The 16,003-nt window shown below is 43.9% G+C and overlaps 1 protein-coding gene across 3 annotated transcripts in view; it reads left to right on the top strand.

Moving 5' to 3' along the window:
• The window catches only part of Tmed8 (transmembrane p24 trafficking protein family member 8), a 50,453-nt gene extending 36,391 nt beyond the window's left edge, over positions 1–14,062 (top strand). The window contains exons 2-7 of one of the 3 annotated variants that reach the window (XM_017799879.2): positions 1,908–1,989; positions 6,008–6,137; positions 9,228–9,354; positions 9,560–9,865; positions 10,941–11,181; positions 11,331–11,389. In XM_017799879.2, coding sequence (XP_017655368.1) covers positions 1,908–1,989; positions 6,008–6,137; positions 9,228–9,354; positions 9,560–9,865; positions 10,941–11,158 — 863 coding nt within the window. In that variant the 3' untranslated portion in view covers positions 11,159–11,181; positions 11,331–11,389. Of the gene's footprint in view, positions 1–1,907; positions 1,990–6,005; positions 6,138–9,227; positions 9,355–9,559; positions 9,866–10,940 lie in introns of those variants that run through there. The other 2 variants (XM_029567000.1, XM_029566999.1) reach the window with 2 other exon arrangements.
• Positions 14,063–16,003: the final 1,941 nt, after the last annotated feature.

Below are 16,003 nucleotides of genomic sequence, written 5' to 3' on the forward strand. Positions count from 1 at the left end.
ATAAGCAATGGTTCCCCAGGTGTCTGGGGCCCCAAGGCTAGGAATGGCACAGGGCCCAAGCTAGGAGTAGAGAACAGCAGGGGAGATGGAAGGGTGAGTGCGGCTGGTGGAGTCAAGGCGTGGAGGGCTGCACAGTAGACTTATAGTGCACGCACGCTGGGTGCCCTGGCGTGGTGTGCGCGGGCACACCACGAGAGTTGCGGCACGGGGATCAGTCCCCTGGCCTCAGCCGCGCGCCATGGAAGAAGGCGGGTCTGGCCCCGCGGGCTTCTCCGTGTCTCTGTGGGTCTCTGCTGCTGGAGCGTTGTCCAGCCGTATACCACCTTAATTCCCCCCCCCCGTGCGCTTTCCTCTTGAGCGAGATCCACTGGCCACTGGACCACGCGGGAGAGCGCAAGGCGGCTGAAGCTGGGATCCATGAGCCGGTGATGGAGGAAGTGCTGCCTCCGGAGAGGCTGGATTGCCAGTAAGACGCAGGACTCTGCTTAGGCCGTGTCCCAGCTTTTATTAAGTGTAGCTTCAAGTGATCCAGCTCTCTATTATTGAGAGAAGAGTGGGATATTTATACCATGGGGGTAGTGGTAAAAGCTTTGGCTGATAGATACTTTGTGAGACATTCTATTTGCATATGGAAGTGGGTTTCTGCCTTGCTGCCAGACTGCTGACTGCTTGAAAAATCACACAGGAAAGCATGGTATTCCTAGAGCCAGAGGCCATGTTTATGTTATGGCATTTGTGGCGGGCACTTCAAAAGGAGAGTCAGGAAAAATGCCAGGAAAGCACCCCGCTATGAAAGGAGTCTCAGCACATAACTCCGAGCTCGTGACCTATCCGGATATGAAGAGACTTCTGAGGCCCCCAACATAGACTTACCCCAAGAGAGGCCTGAGGGCGGGAGAGCGGGCCAGGAGAGTTAGCCAGTGGTACAGGTCCAGGAAGCAGGGAGAGGTGAGGGCGGGGCCAGGTCCCGCGGAAGCAGTGCTCCTGGGGCCCAAGGAGGGCACCAAGCTGACCTGGGCGAAAAGGATCAGGAAGCAGTACCAGTTCCCCAGGTGTCTGGGGACCCAAGACCAGGAATGGCGCAGGGCCCAAACCAGGAGCAGAGAACAGTGGCGCAGATGGAAGGGCGAATGATGCCGGGGGAGTCAATGTGCGGAGGGCTCCGTGATGGACCCACCCCAAGAGGCCTGATGATAGGGTAGCAGGCCAGGAGAGTTAGCCGGTGGTGCAAGACTGGGGAAGCAGAGAGAGGTGAGGGTGGGGCCGGGTCCGGAGGTAGTGCTCCTCGGGCCCAAGGAAGGCACCAAGCCGGTTGGGGTGAACAGGGTCAGGAATCAGCACTGGCTCCCCCCCAGGTGTCTGGGGCCCCAAGACTAGGAATGGCACAGGGCCCAAGCTAGGCGTAGAGAACAGTGGGGGAGATGGAAGGGTGAGCGCGGCTGGCGGAGTCAAGGCGCGGAGGGCTGCACAGTAGACTTACCCCAAGAGAGGCCTCCTGAATTTATTTTATTTTATTTTTGATCTTTTTGAGACAGAGTCTCCCTGTATCCCTGCAGTCCCAGCTGGCCTGGAACTCACTATGTGGACCAGGGTGGTCTTGAATTAGCAGAGATCGACCTGCCTCTGCCTCCTGAGTGCTGGGATTACAGGAGCGTGCCACCATGCCCAGCTTTGAATTGATTTTTGTACAGGATGAGAAGTTGTGGGGACATGTTTTAAACAATGACTTTATACATGTTTTTGAGATAGGGTCTTGGGTAGTCCAGACTGGCTTCAAACTCACCATGTAGCCAAGGCTGGCCTTGATCTCCTGCACTTCCTGCCCCAGGCTCCTGAGAGTTGGGATTACAGGTATGTGCCAGTGTTGCCTCTCAAATACCAAGTTCTTTCTTTCTATGATTTTCTAGAAAAAGAAGAACTGGAAAACACCAAGGTCAACGCTCCACTGGCTTCTGCCTCCGATCCAGCACCCCCTTCCTTACCCAACAGGTAGGGATAAGCAATTACTTTGGATAAAATGCTTCTGGAAGGTTTGTCTTCTGAGAATAAAAGAATTTGTGACAGAAGTAGGCAGTGACTTTAGGGGTAAGCCAAACAGTGTTTGGGGCAATGTCAGATATATCTCAAGTTATAATTTTTTCTTTTACCTTTTCGCAAATAAAACTATAACAAATAGGGGTTGGAGAGATGGCTCAGTGGTTAAGACTGCTCTTGCAGAGGACCTGGGTTCAATTCCCAGCACCCACATGGCAGCTAACAACTGTCTGTAACTCCAGTTCCAGGGGATCTGACACCTTCTTCTGACTACCTCAGGCAGTGCATAACACAGGTGTACTTAAACGTGCAAGCAATACACTCTTACACACACACACACACACACACACACACACACACACACACACACTCGCTATAGACCAGTGTAGTGTCCTTATTTATCTTCTGAAGACTATTTTCAAGTGTTAAAACAGCAGACCAAAGGTGAACTTGCAAGATGTAGGTTTGGATTTTACCCATTTAAACCATTATGATAACCTTTAGGTTGTCCTTGTTAATTTCCTTCTCTGCCATCTCATCTACCCACTATCACTGATACATGTGTAATAGAAGGTAGGGTCACACTAAGTCCTAGAATGAGAGGAAACCACAAATCACCAGTGGAACAGCAAAAGTCCACATAGCGAGTATTGTGATCTCATTTCTCATTTCCTAGCACAGCATTGTCCAGTAGAACCTGTGGTCTCATGTCCCACATAAATTAATGGCTGGGAATAAAAAGATGTGTTAATGGAGGCTGGGGAGATGGCTCAACAGTTAAGAGTGTGTACTGTTCTTCCAGAGGACCCAAGTTTAATTACCAGCACCCACATCAGGTGGCTCACGGCCACCTGTAACTCCAGGTGATCTGATACCACTGGACTCTGCAGGTACTTGTGTGTACATATCCACACATAGACCCAATACACATAAAATTTTTTAAAAATCTTTTTTAAAAGGTGATAAGCTATTTTTAAAAAACCTTTACCTCCTCTTTTTTTTTTTTTTTTTTTTTTTGTTTTTTGAGACAGGGTCTCACTGTGTAGCCCTGACTGGCCTGGAGCTCTATGTATACCAGGCTGGCCTTGAACTCACAGAGATCTGCCTGTCTCTGCCTCCCGAGTACTGGGATTAAAGGCGTGCACCACCATGCCCAGCTAGTAATAATTATTTTTATGGAATACTTGTTTGCTAATACTGTGGCTTAAAATGTATTATCTCACTTAATCCTCATAACCCTAATGAAATAGGGTTCATTGTTAAGATGAGGAAATATGAAACAGCAAATTCAATACTTGGCTCAAGTTCTTCTTTCTAGCTGTATCTTACGCATAACTGCTAGTCTTTTAAGTCTTACCCAATTCCCTAAGGAGAGGGCCGTTTCATCTTCTTGTCACCATCTGTGTGCACATGTTGATGTAAAGGTTCTTTGAAGGATGGGTCTTTGGTACAGAACTGTTTTATTCTCCTAAAAGTGAATAAATTTCTTGAGTGAGAAACACCGAATATTTTTAGACAAAAAGATTGAATTTTGAGGTTTTCTTCTAAAATCCAGTGCGTGAAGAAGCAGCTCCAGCACACGTGATGCCAGCAGCTCAGCACCTTGCTTTGTGTCTGTTGGAAGTGGGGACGACCGGACTTTCTCTCTTTCCTAGTGAACCTGCTGCATGGCCAGGTTCTCCCAGTCCTTCTGGCCAGCAGCCCTGCTCTGGGGCACCACAAGCCAGAAGACTTAGTTGACAAGGAAGTTTTTCTTTACTTAGTTCATCACTGGCATCAAATGATTAGAAACTTCTCTTTCCCAATATTTTTGCTAATTCTTTAGAGTTAAAATGCTAATGTGAATATTAAATTCATGTGGACATTACAAGCTCTTCTTAAACTGTTTTTATTGGGGCTAGAGAGATGCTTAGTATTTAAGAACACTTGCTTGCTCCACAATCATGAGGAGTAGAGGTGAGATCCCAGCCTATGTAACAAGCCAGGCTTTCCTGCAAATACCTATAACCCTAGCTCCAGTGAAGATGGAGGCAGAAGGGTCTTCTGGGGCTTGCTTTCTTCTAACCTCCCAAGGTTCAGGGAGACACACTGCCTCCCCTGAAGGATCTTAAGGACTTCAGTGGTCCCCTGACCATACTTTTATAACTCTTGCTGTAAAAAAATCCATGCCACCTTTTATTGGCAGTGTGTTTCCAAATGGATTTGGGAATTGTGCTAGTGCCCTGGCTCATCACTCATTTTCTAGTCTCTCTGAAGCCAGGATAAATAGAAGGCAGCATAAGTCATGCCCTTCTGTTTGTGTTTTGCTTTTGTGTGTGTGTGTGTGTGTGTGTGTGTCTTTTTTGAGACAGGGTCTCCTTGTAGCGCCAGCTGTCCTGGAACTCACTATGTAGACCAGGCTGGCCTCGAACTCAACAAAGATCTGCCTTCCTCTGCCTCCCAAGTGCTGGGATTAAAGGTGTGCACCACCACGCCCAGCCTGTGTTTTGGTTTTTTTACTCACCCCAGGTAGGGCATCAGTGACACAAACAAACACTTCTAACAAATGTAGCTTGGTGAACCAATGAGTTTACTTGGAGCGTGGAGCATGGGCAACTTATGGGAGGCTATATCACTGAAGAAGTCTCTCTACCTTCCAGCAACCTTTATCCACCAGTATATCCTTGTAACCAATCAGCTGATATTCTTTCTGTTCAGTGGTCAGTATCTGGCTTAGGCAGGGCTCATCCTTGTGATTCTGTCCAGTAGCTTTATGTGTTGAACCTTTATTGAAACTGTGGTTAGAGCAACTGGTGTAGATCTGAGAGTGAGGAATAAAGCCAGACCCATGGAAGAAGAGAGCAGATGGGCTGCAGAGATGGCCCAGTGGTTAGAAGTGCTTGTTTCCCAGCACCCATATAGGCCAGATGTCCTGCAAATACCTGTAATTCCAGCTCCAAGGAATCTGATACCCTCTTTTGGCCTCTGTGGGAGCATAGGAATACTTACACAGACACATAAACACACAGACATATACAAATAAATATCTTTTAAAAAAGAGAGAGCAGGGGCTGGAGAGATGGCTCAGTGGTTAAGAGCACTGACTGCTCTTGCAGAGGACCTGGGTTCGATTCCCAGCACCCACATGGCGGCTATGAACCATCCTTAACTCTAGTTCCAGGGAAATCTGAAGCCCTCTTCTGTCCTCTGCGGCACTGCACGACACGGGTGCACTCACATACATGCAAGCAATACACTCATACACATAAAATAAATAAATAAAAATAATAAATAAAATATTTAAAAATAAAAACTCTTAAAAAAAAAAAGTAGAGAGCATATGGTGATTACCTGGTGTTCGGGGGCATGGAATGGAGTGGGGAGATGCTGCTCAAAAGGTTTTGGTTAGATAGGAAGAATACATTCTGGAGATCTTTGCATAGCATGGTGACTGGAGTTAACAATACTATATTATACTTAAAATTACTAAGTTGTAGATTTAGAATGTATTTATAGCATAGAAAGCAAGTATGTGAAATGATGAGTATGTTAATTAGCCTCATTTGATCAGCCCACTGTATTTACATATATCACACCATGTTGTATACCATAAAGATGTACTTTTAAAATTTGTCAATTAAAATAAGTAAATTAAAGAAATAACAACAAAGAAAACAAGACTCCAAGTCCATCAGATGACTGAGCTGTGTGCTTACTGTGGCTATAGATCCTGGGACCTGGCTTTGCCATTTTGTTTGCCCTTATCCTCATTGCATCTGGGACTTGGCTCTGTCAGTTTGTATGCGCTTACACTCACTGCTTTACTATGGGCTGATCAGTCCTGTGCAGTGGTCAGCTGAAGTGACATAGACCTAAATGCAGAAATCAGGTGGGGTGGGGGTGTCCTTTGAATGTTGCTTTGTTTCAGAGTTTCTCCAGGATGATTATACCTTTTCAAAGACCTCTTGATTGATATGCTCTCTTCTTCTGAGAGGCCACAGATGGTATCTCCAGCAAGTAAGGATGCCACAGAAGATATGCAGAAAGTGGCCAGTGCCTCAGAGGCTCAGGCTCTGGTGGAACAGGAGTTGCTGCCAGCAGGCCAGGCCCAGGTTCTCAGTGAGGTAAGAAATATATTCAAACTCTTAGAAAAAGAGGCGTTTGTGGTACCCAAACTTAAGACACATAATGGTTGGGTTGGAATCGGAAACTACTGAGATGGTGGCTCCCGGAATTCTCTTTCACTCCCAGCAGATTTGTCCAAATTTCTGACATTGTGACATGGTGTTACCATCTACAAACTTTCCACTTGAGAACTGCATAATTGAGTTACAAAAAAACGCCACCCCCCCAAACCCACCTCAGAATGTTTTAAGTAAGTTTACAAGTGTTTGTTGGGCCATAGGTTGGGCACCCCTGCAAGACATCTCATTTTCATTATTTGGAGAATGATTGTCTGCATCTCCCACAGGACCTGTCATTGTGTTAGTTCACATTAGTCACCTGTTTAAAAGAATGAAATGTCAGAAGGAATGCACATGTATTCTCATATATATATATATAATTTCTATTTTTTGTTTTATGTGTATGAGTGTATTGCCTGCATGTGGTCAGAAGAGGATGTTGGATCCCCTGGAACTGGATTTTACAGACAATTGTTATCCACCATGTGGGTGTTGGGAACCGAACTCAGGTCCTCTCTGTAAGAGTAGCCAGTACATTTAACTGCTGAGCCATCTCTCCAGTCCCATGTTCTCTAAAATCTTGGTGTGAGCAACCTTAAGTCATTGACTCTGTTGTAACTTTGTTTTTTTTGTAGAGGGTCTATTCTGTATTTATGGAAACCAGTTTATAGAAATGGTGTTAATAAGTAGTGATTCCCTTGACACATGGTGGGTAGGGATTGTTTATATTATCATAAGCATTGTTGGTTACATAATCATTGGAATTTGTGTCAATAAAGGTATTGAACATTAACATTTGCATAATGCTTTATAATTTATAAGCATTTTTGTCCACAAACTTCATTTATTCCTGAGAACACTCTTGTGAGTTAAATACCATTGTGTCTCCATTTAACAAATGTGGATACTAAGGCTAAAAGCTTTACTAAGGCTATGCTGCTAATTAAGCTGCTGATTAAATCTGCTGTTTGGCCTTTTGGAAAAGGAAGGTTTCCTTTAAACATGGCAGCCGAGGTCTGATTCACTTTACTCAGCAATGTGGACGAGAATGGGAGGCTTGGTTGGTCTCCTAAATGGATCGTGTGAGAACACAGCCTGGGAGTAATACAAACTTGATTTGCTTCTCACATGTGCAGTTCCGGCCTCTTAACTGGATTGCTGACTCACTGAGGTGCTCGCCCCTCTGGGAATTAGGTATAGATTTCTTGTTGAATTGCCTACCAGCTGGAGGACAAGCAGGAAATAAAGACAAAATTACATGAAACAAGGAACACAATAAAAGTGATTTGAAGGGATACCCACTCTAGAGTGAGTGCAGGTTCCTGTGGGTAATAAAGGGTTTGCGTATCACATGCCATTTGCATTCTCCTGTGCAGACCAGACACCTGGCCACAAATGTACTATTCAAATGGAAATCCTATGGCTGGCTTAAGATGAAATTGTAATTTAAAAAAAAATTTTTTTTAAAAATTTTATGTGTATGTGTATATTGCCTGCGTGTAGGTAAGTGCACCCATGTTGTGCAATGCTTGCGGAGGACAGAAGAGGCTGTCGGATCCCCTGGAACTGGACAGTTGTTAGCTGCCATGTGACTGCTGGGATTCGAACCTGGGTCTTCTGCAAGAACAACCAGTGTTCTTAACCCGTGAGCCCTCTCCAGCCCCTGAAATTGTAATTATTAAAAGAACATTGTGGGGCTGGAGAGGTGATTCAATGATTAAGAGCACTTGCTACTCTTCCAGAGGACTGGAGTTTGGTTCCCAGCACCCATGTCAAGTAGCTCACAACTGCCTGTAACTCCAGCTCCAAAGGATCCAACTCCCTTTTCTGGCCTCTGCAGGACACACACACACACACACAAGTAAATAAATAAATAAATTAATTAATAAATTAAAAAAATAGGGGCTGGAGAGATGGCTCAGTGGTTAAGAACACTGACTGTTCTTGCAGAAAATGATTAAGAGCACTTGCTACTCTTCCAGAGGACTGGAGTTTGGTTCCCAGCACCCATGTCAAGTAGCTCACAACTGCCTGTAACTCCAGCTCCAAAGGATCCAACTCCCTTTTCTGGCCTCTGCAGGACACACACACACACACACAAGTAAATAAATAAATAAATAAATTAATAAATTAATTAATTAAAGTAAATCTTAAAAAGAAATTTCTGGTGAAATACAAGGTGAGACAACTTGTAGCCTGAAGTGTGAATGAGAGAGAGAGAGAGAGTGTGTGCACATGCACGAGAGAGAGACAGAGAGACAGAGATAGAGATATATTAGAAATCAAATCATACAGGGTGAGACAACTTGTAGCTTGAAGTATAAATGAGGGAGGGAGGGAAGGAGGGAAAGAGAGAGAGGAAGAGAGAGAGACAGAGACAGAGATAAGAGATATATTAGAAATCAAATACAGGGTGAGACAACTTGTAGCTTGAAGTGTGAATGAGGGAGGGAGGGAAGGAGGGAAAGAGAGAGGAAGAAAGAAAGAGGGAGATTAGAAATCAAATCATACACTGTAGTCTTTTGGTGAATTTGCTGATGGAGAGTGATGGAGAGGTAATCATTGCCTTGAATGGAGTAGCCTTTGATATGGAAGTGCGTCTTGTAGCTAAGGGCATGTGGCAAGGTAGGAGTCAAACAACCTTCAGGTGTGAGAGTTATCATGCGAGGAGCCACTGGGAGATACAGTGCAGGGTGAGGCAAGACCAAGAAACACTGTTGATGCAACAGTCGGTAGCAAGCTGTAAGGATATTTGTAGGGAAGATTTTTGCAGTGTCTGGGGCAAATAAAGCTCTGCAACTTTTCTAAAGTTGTGAGAGATAAGGGAAGAACAAGAAAGACTAGGGAACATTTTGGTGATGTTGAAAATAGAATTTACTAACAACTTGTTCCTGCTAGAAAGAGAAGGAATGTTGAATAGTGCATTAACTAGTGAGGTAACTGGGAGGGGTGGGGCAGCGTTCATTTGGGAAGAGGCTAATTGGAATCTTCTTCTGCAATATGTCTTTTAATCACAATTCTGTTTTTCAGATGTCCAAGTACCAAGTTCCACAAAGATCTGGAGACATGGTTATGATCCAGTCTGAGCATACTGGAGCTATCGATGTTCTTTCAGCTGATTTGGAATCTGCAGATCTTTTGGGGGACCACAGGAAAGGTGAGGTCTTTGGGAGCATAGAGGGTAGAGTTTTCATTTTCAGTAGATGCTTAAAGGCAGGCAGGCAGGCAGATGGAAGGAAAGGTGAGTTGTGAAAGGAGTGACAGAAGCCTTTAGAAAGAGTGTTTTATGCTAACTTTCCTAAACAAAATGCCAGGTGTGGGAGCATTGCCCATTTCTAATAGTAAGCTGCCTGTTCTTTCAGTTTCTCCACCTCTGATGGCGCCTCCGTGCATCTGGACCTTTGCCAAAGTGAAGGAATTCAAAAGCAAGCTAGGCAAAGAGAAGAACAGCCGTCTGGTGGTGAAGCGGGGAGAAGTAGTGACCATACGGGTACCGACGCATCCAGAGGGAAAGCGCGTCTGCTGGGAATTTGCAACTGATGACTATGACATTGGTTTTGGGGTTTATTTTGACTGGACCCCTGTAACCAGCACTGATATAACGGTGCAGGTCAGTGACTCCAGTGAGGATGAGGATGAAGAAGAGGAAGAGGAAGAGGAGATCGAAGGTAAATTTAATTTTAACATAATTTACAGTTTTCTTTTCTGCCTCAACCTAATTGCTAGTGGCTGCTTCCTGGATTATAGCAGTCTTTGTCTTCTTTAGAATGTAAATGAAGAATCTAGCATTGCAAGCTACGTAGGGTTGGTATTGATGCTTTAGTGGAAAGCTCAGTGTCTCTCCTTCTCTCTCCTTCCCACCCTCCCTCTCTTTCAATGAAAAACTAGCTGTTTCTGCAACTGTTCTGTGTTCGGGAATGGGCAGCAGCCAAGGGTGAGTGAGTCAGGGTTTTCCAGGTTGCATATAAACACGAGATCATGCTGTATTTCTCTCGTTTTGCACTATTTATTTTTTACTTCAATCCAAACTGAGTGATTATAATGTGTTACATGTTCCCATCCCCTCTCTCTTCCAAATTGTCCCTGCTGGTGGAACTGATTGTCTTTGCTTTGTGTTAAGAGCAGTGGTCTCTGCTCCATTCCTGTTATTTGTAGTGTCTACTCATGATGAGACATTGAGGGAGGGATCTAAAAGTAGGTTCTAAGCCTTTGCTATATTCTCTGACTTTCATATGTGATCATGGAAATCATTCTCTAAATTTACTTCTTAACTCTACAAGGAAATCTAAAGGTATTAAGGGAAAAGAAGGACATTTTATCTTATTTTCTACTTTTCAGGAAGCTAAATGGAAGTTTTAGGGTCTCTCTCTACAATGTATTTACCTACAGTTCCTACTTGTGTTAGCTAATCCTTTCATGTACTATAAAGATGTCCAGGTCTTATTCTCTCCCTTCTCCCTTAGAAACCCAGACACTTCTAAGCTTATCAGACTGGATCATGGCTTGCCATTGGAAGCATTACTATCAATTGGGATGGGCCACCACTTTGTTGTAGATGTACTTGCTGGATTTTAGCACTCTTGGACTCTGGGCTACTGAATGCCATTTTCACTCAGCAGTCACTTTGATGACCAAGATCTATAGACTTTTCTAAATAGGTAGTAGTGTCCCACGTTAAGAGTTGTTCTGACACATTCAGGCTATGAACTTGTATCCAAACTCTCTGCCCTTTTGCTCCTGCAGAACCTGTTCCTGTGGGAGATGTGGAGAGAGGCTCCAGGAGTTCCCTGCGGGGTCGCTATGGGGAGGTCATGCCTGTGTACCGGCGGGATAGCCACCGAGATGTGCAGGCTGGCAGCCATGACTACCCTGGGGAAGGCATCTACCTGCTCAAGTTTGACAACTCGTACTCCCTGCTGCGCAACAAGACTCTCTACTTTCACATCTACTACACTAGCTGAAGGATGCTGGGATGGGGCAGGCTGTAAGTACTGGCTGAAGCAGGCTGCCAGCTGGTGCCTCTTGTGGATAAGCAAGAGCCTAAAGTTCTGTGTGAGGTTCCTGAACCTCGTGCCCTGCCTGGCATGCCTGACTGTTGACCCCATGTAGCTTTTCCCTTCTTGGCTTCTGCAGGTGGTGGTGTAGTGCTCCTGTTCTGTGGTTCCCGACTCATGCTCTCGTTGCTTCAGATTCCAGCAAAAACCCTCTCTGAAGGCACCTATGAAGCAAAAGTCTCAAAGGAGGTAGAGGCTGTCTTTTAAAAATCGATTTGCCCTGGTAAGGTTTATCATTCAGGTTGCTGCTTGCTCTTCTCTAGAGCCTCTAATGCCAATGTACTTTAGTAGCGCCTGCCCTCTTTACTTTCTGAGGTGCCAGAAGAGGGAAAAGCACATTGTCCATGGAAGAGCTCAATATTTTGGATGGAGAATGCTCTGTCCAGCCTCTCACCACTGCCATATTCCTGCCTGCTGGGTATTCTTAGTCTCTAGCTCAGGCTGGGAGACCTCACTGCCTTGAATGGATATTATTGCTGATGGTTAGACTCCTCTTTTTTCTTTCCTAAGTCTGTGTTTTTGCCATATAGCAAGAACTTTCATGCAATCCCAAGTGATAATCATTGTAACCTAGGATCTTCTGAGAAGAGCCAGCCTCCCATCACTTCTGTTTCTAGAGCTAGTTTCCCTTACCAAGGGTGCTGGTAGTTGAAGAAAGGGTGGAAATTAGGTACTGAATTGGTCTTAGAACCCACCCTTTGGAAAGTCAAGTTTTAGTCCTCCCATCTTATTGTTAGAAGTGTTATTTAGGAAGTTTGCTTTGGAACCAAATACAGTAAAACCCAATCAGGTTTCCAGTGTTTCTGAATTTATGTTTTTTACATTGAGAACTTAAAGCTTTTGGTGTTCATAGTCCCTTTTAGGAAAAGTAATCAATCACTGTTGCTGCTCACTGTGTGTGTTCTATACCTGACCAAAGCTTGCATTCCCCCATGACAGCCTTTCTCACTCTGTTCACCCCTAGGCTCTGGAATGCTGCAGAGTGTAGCTGCTGTAGTTGTGCCTTGGCGGCCACCAGAGCACCAGGTGCTAAGGCCTCAGGCTGAGAGGGAGAACAAATGAGGCCCAGACCTCAGCAGCTGTCTGTACCTCCTTGTTTCTTATTCTTGTGTTGTCTGTTAGTCTTCTAAATTTTGAATCATTAGGTTTATTTATTACTTTATTTATGTTTTTAAAGCACATTTCATTTTGCCTTTGAAACGGTTTCCATCTGTTTCGCATAAGGCTTCCCATCTGCTCTGAGCCACTAAGGCCACCTCTTTTCCGGAGTTAAAGATGATTTTAGGAGGACTTGGAAAAGAACGTGTTCATTTCTACACGCCAGCCCTGGAATGCTTTGGGAGGAGTCTCCCCTGTCAGAGATGGATAACTCTAACCTAGTCCGTGTTTAGGTATAGTGCCCCATTCCCAGTGAGGATAAGATGTGATAGGTCTGCCCATTTGCTGGGGATCGATTGTAAGGAACTGACTAGCCAGTCAGTGACTAGCCAAGCACCATGGTTCTTGGATTTCAAAGACCTTTGCCTCCTCTGCCACCTTGTTCATGATGCTTCCTTTGACTCATTCCTTTTGGTTGCCACACACACACCTCTCTGCTCTGTAGGAGTGCTCACTCAAAAGGCACGGTCCTGCCAGTACGTCTGTGGTAGCAGCACTGCCAGCACCTCTGTCATCCTGGAAGCAAAGCCCAGGTTGTAAGAACTGCATTAGCCTTCCAGTCTCTAACCAGCACCGTACCTCCGTTATCTCGTCAGTGCAGATTTGTTTTGTAGGGGATTATACTGGCAAAGATCTACATACCTTAAGAGAAATTATTTTAGTAACTATTTGGGCAGTAAACCACAAACGCTGAGTATCAGCCCATTAGACAGTGGCTACTGAGTAATCACTCCTTCCCCATTGGAGTTGAATCATGCCTTCACTAAATATTCTAATCTTTGCAAAACAAAAACAAAAACTCTACTGAGCTATTTTCAACTCAGTGGAAGCCTTATTTTTCCTGTTTATTACCAACTTCTAACTTCCTCTTAAAATGTAGCTATCAGGCCATACATAGCAAGTTTCCTGGGTATAGCACATTATTTGGGCTTTATTTTGTTGGTGTGATGAGATCTCTGCTTATTTTCTTTGGAGTCCTAGTTTTGTTGTACCAGGGCCATCTGAGGGACTGGTTCTCCTCACCTGTGTGTGCCTGTTGCTGTCTGGTCATTCAGTTACATTTCATTCCTTGCTAGTTTTTCCTTAACAGGGTTTCTATGTTCCATTAACATAAAATAACTAAAAGAAGACATTTTCACTGATGCATTCACTATTCTCATATTAAATTTCCGAAATAAGAGAACTTGAGAGACAAAGTATTATTTACTGGCAAGTACAGACAATTAGAGAGAACACATACCCAGCAGATTCTAAGAAGTGGTCACTTCCTTGGTCCCTCCTTGTGCAAGTTTATAGAACCAAACAATGAAATAAATCATCTGCTGTCATCCTTGCCCTATTTTCTAGATCACAAACAGTTGAAAGAAAGGATTTCATAAGATGGCAGAGATTGGGATTCTCTACACAGCGTGGCTGAGTTCTTCAATTTGTTTACTTTTGCTGCTTTGTTAAGAGATGGGGCTTTTTAAGAAAAGAAAGACATATCTAAAGTGCTATTTTTTTCCCAACATCTTAGTATGAAAATTTTCAGCAAACAGAAAAAAGTATACACAGACACATATCCCACATATATTTTAAAATTATAAATTGCCAATTTTTTTTATGTGTATGAGTGTATTGCCTGCCTGTAAGTAAGTGCACCTGTGTTGTGCAATGTCCATGGAGGACAGAAGAGGCCATTAGATCCCCTGGAACTAGAGTTATGGACAGTTGTTAGCTGCCATGTGGGTGCTGGGATTCAAACGCAGGTCTTCTGCAAGAACAACCAGTGTTCTTAATCACTGAGCCATCTCTCCAGCCCCAAACTGCCAATTTTTAAAGAAAGATTCTAACCGTTCCTTCTGAGAAGTATGCAGTTGGGAAATGCTCCCTGTACAGTCAGTATCAGCTCTCTTCTGTCAGCTAACCCTGGCTTTTGGCAGATCTGCTTTATGCAACATGGGCTGAGAGGTCTTCACAAAAATGATTGTTGGTCTCTGTCTTTCAAAACACTTGCTATGTGTCCCCATCCTCTCAAGCTACAACCTTTGCCATTTTCCTCTCTAACTTCATGTTGGTGTGAAGGTGATTGTGAAACTGCTTTGGAAAGACTTCAATCTGTTGCTTTATGATACATCCTCAGGACTTTGAAATTCAGACACAATCCTCAGATAACATGTAGCTTTATCATGGAAATAGGTAGCAGCTTGAAATTAGACTATTCTTAGTTATTTTTCTTATGAATGGATTCATGCACTTTAAAAATACTTTGTTATTTAGGGAGAAGGTAGATTTTTACAGTATATATTGTCCCAGCATAATATGGATATACAAGAGTTAATCTGTAAGCACTCTGTTTTATGTAAATGGGCTTAGATACTATTGTGGAATTTATAATATATACATTTTTGTTTGGATGTGTCCTTCTCAGTCCTTCTTTGAGAAAATTAGGTGAAACCCAGGCCTTGATGGCTGTGATTGTATATTTATATTTAAAGACTACTTCTCTGCAAAGAAAGTTGCTTTTAGCCTCAAAGTCTGTGGTTCTAAGGTATAGAGTCGAGTGACCCTAATATTTATATAAAAGAGGTAGGTAGATCTCTGAGATTGAGGCTAGCCTGGTCAAGTTCCAGGCCAACTGGGGCTACAGGGAGACTCTGTCTCAAAAGAAAAAAAAAAAAAAGAGGTTAGTAAGGAGTGAAAGCAGACTAGAACAGAGGGAAGAGCAAAGCTATTAACTATATCTTAGAATCCACTTAGTGTTGTAGTTTCCTTTTGTTCACTGGAATTATTCTGTAAACCAGAAGCCTTGCTGGCCTTGTGCTTGCTTGGTGGAGAACTCTTCGCCCTACTCTGCTATCTTTTTCAACAGGATTAGCCAGATACAGTGTTGGGTAGGTCTCCTCTGCTAAATGTAATCATGATTGAAGATTGAGTTCATATTTCTGTTCACTGGGACTTAAGAATATAAAGCCTGAAAAAGATAGCCAGATGAGGAAGAGGCCAAGAGGGGTCAGTTCCAGGTCCTGAAGCCACAGTTGTTTTTGAATGTGTCTAAGAAGAGATAAGTTGGATTCGTTTTGGCCAATGCCACAAAGCCTACAACTATCTGAGTGTGTTGGGGTAACAAGTGGGCTTCCCTTAGGCTAACAGCATCAACACCTTTAGTCACACAGAGTAAGTAGGGCAGACCATACATAGCTTTTCCTATTAAAGTTTCTATTTAGTTTCTTGAGCGCCTAAAACATCTGCATTAACCTCTGTCACTAGCTTCTTTCCATATGACCAGAAGTGTAGAATGCTTACTGACCCAAATCTCTTGGAAAAGGGAAGGGAACTCTCCCTTGAGTCTTAATTATTGAAAAGAAAATGTGACTTTTCATCTGAAGGAAGGTAATTCATGCCATTGCTGCTGTGAGGGGTAGCTTGTTAAGGGATGTGTGCTCTGCAGAGAGCAAGTCACTGTACTCATTGTGTGTACTCAGGGAGCCCTCATACTGCTGCTTTGGGGAGTAGGAAATGACTATCAAAAAACAATCATAAACTGGAAATCTGGTTTCTAGTGACTCAAGCAAGTACCCTTTGTTCCCGGAGGCCTCTTTTGGGGAAGAGAGC

This window comes from Nannospalax galili, unplaced genomic scaffold (assembly GCF_000622305.1).
Source record: "Nannospalax galili isolate Female #2095 unplaced genomic scaffold, S.galili_v1.0 scaffold330, whole genome shotgun sequence".
Lineage (NCBI taxonomy): Eukaryota > Metazoa > Chordata > Mammalia > Rodentia > Spalacidae > Nannospalax > Nannospalax galili.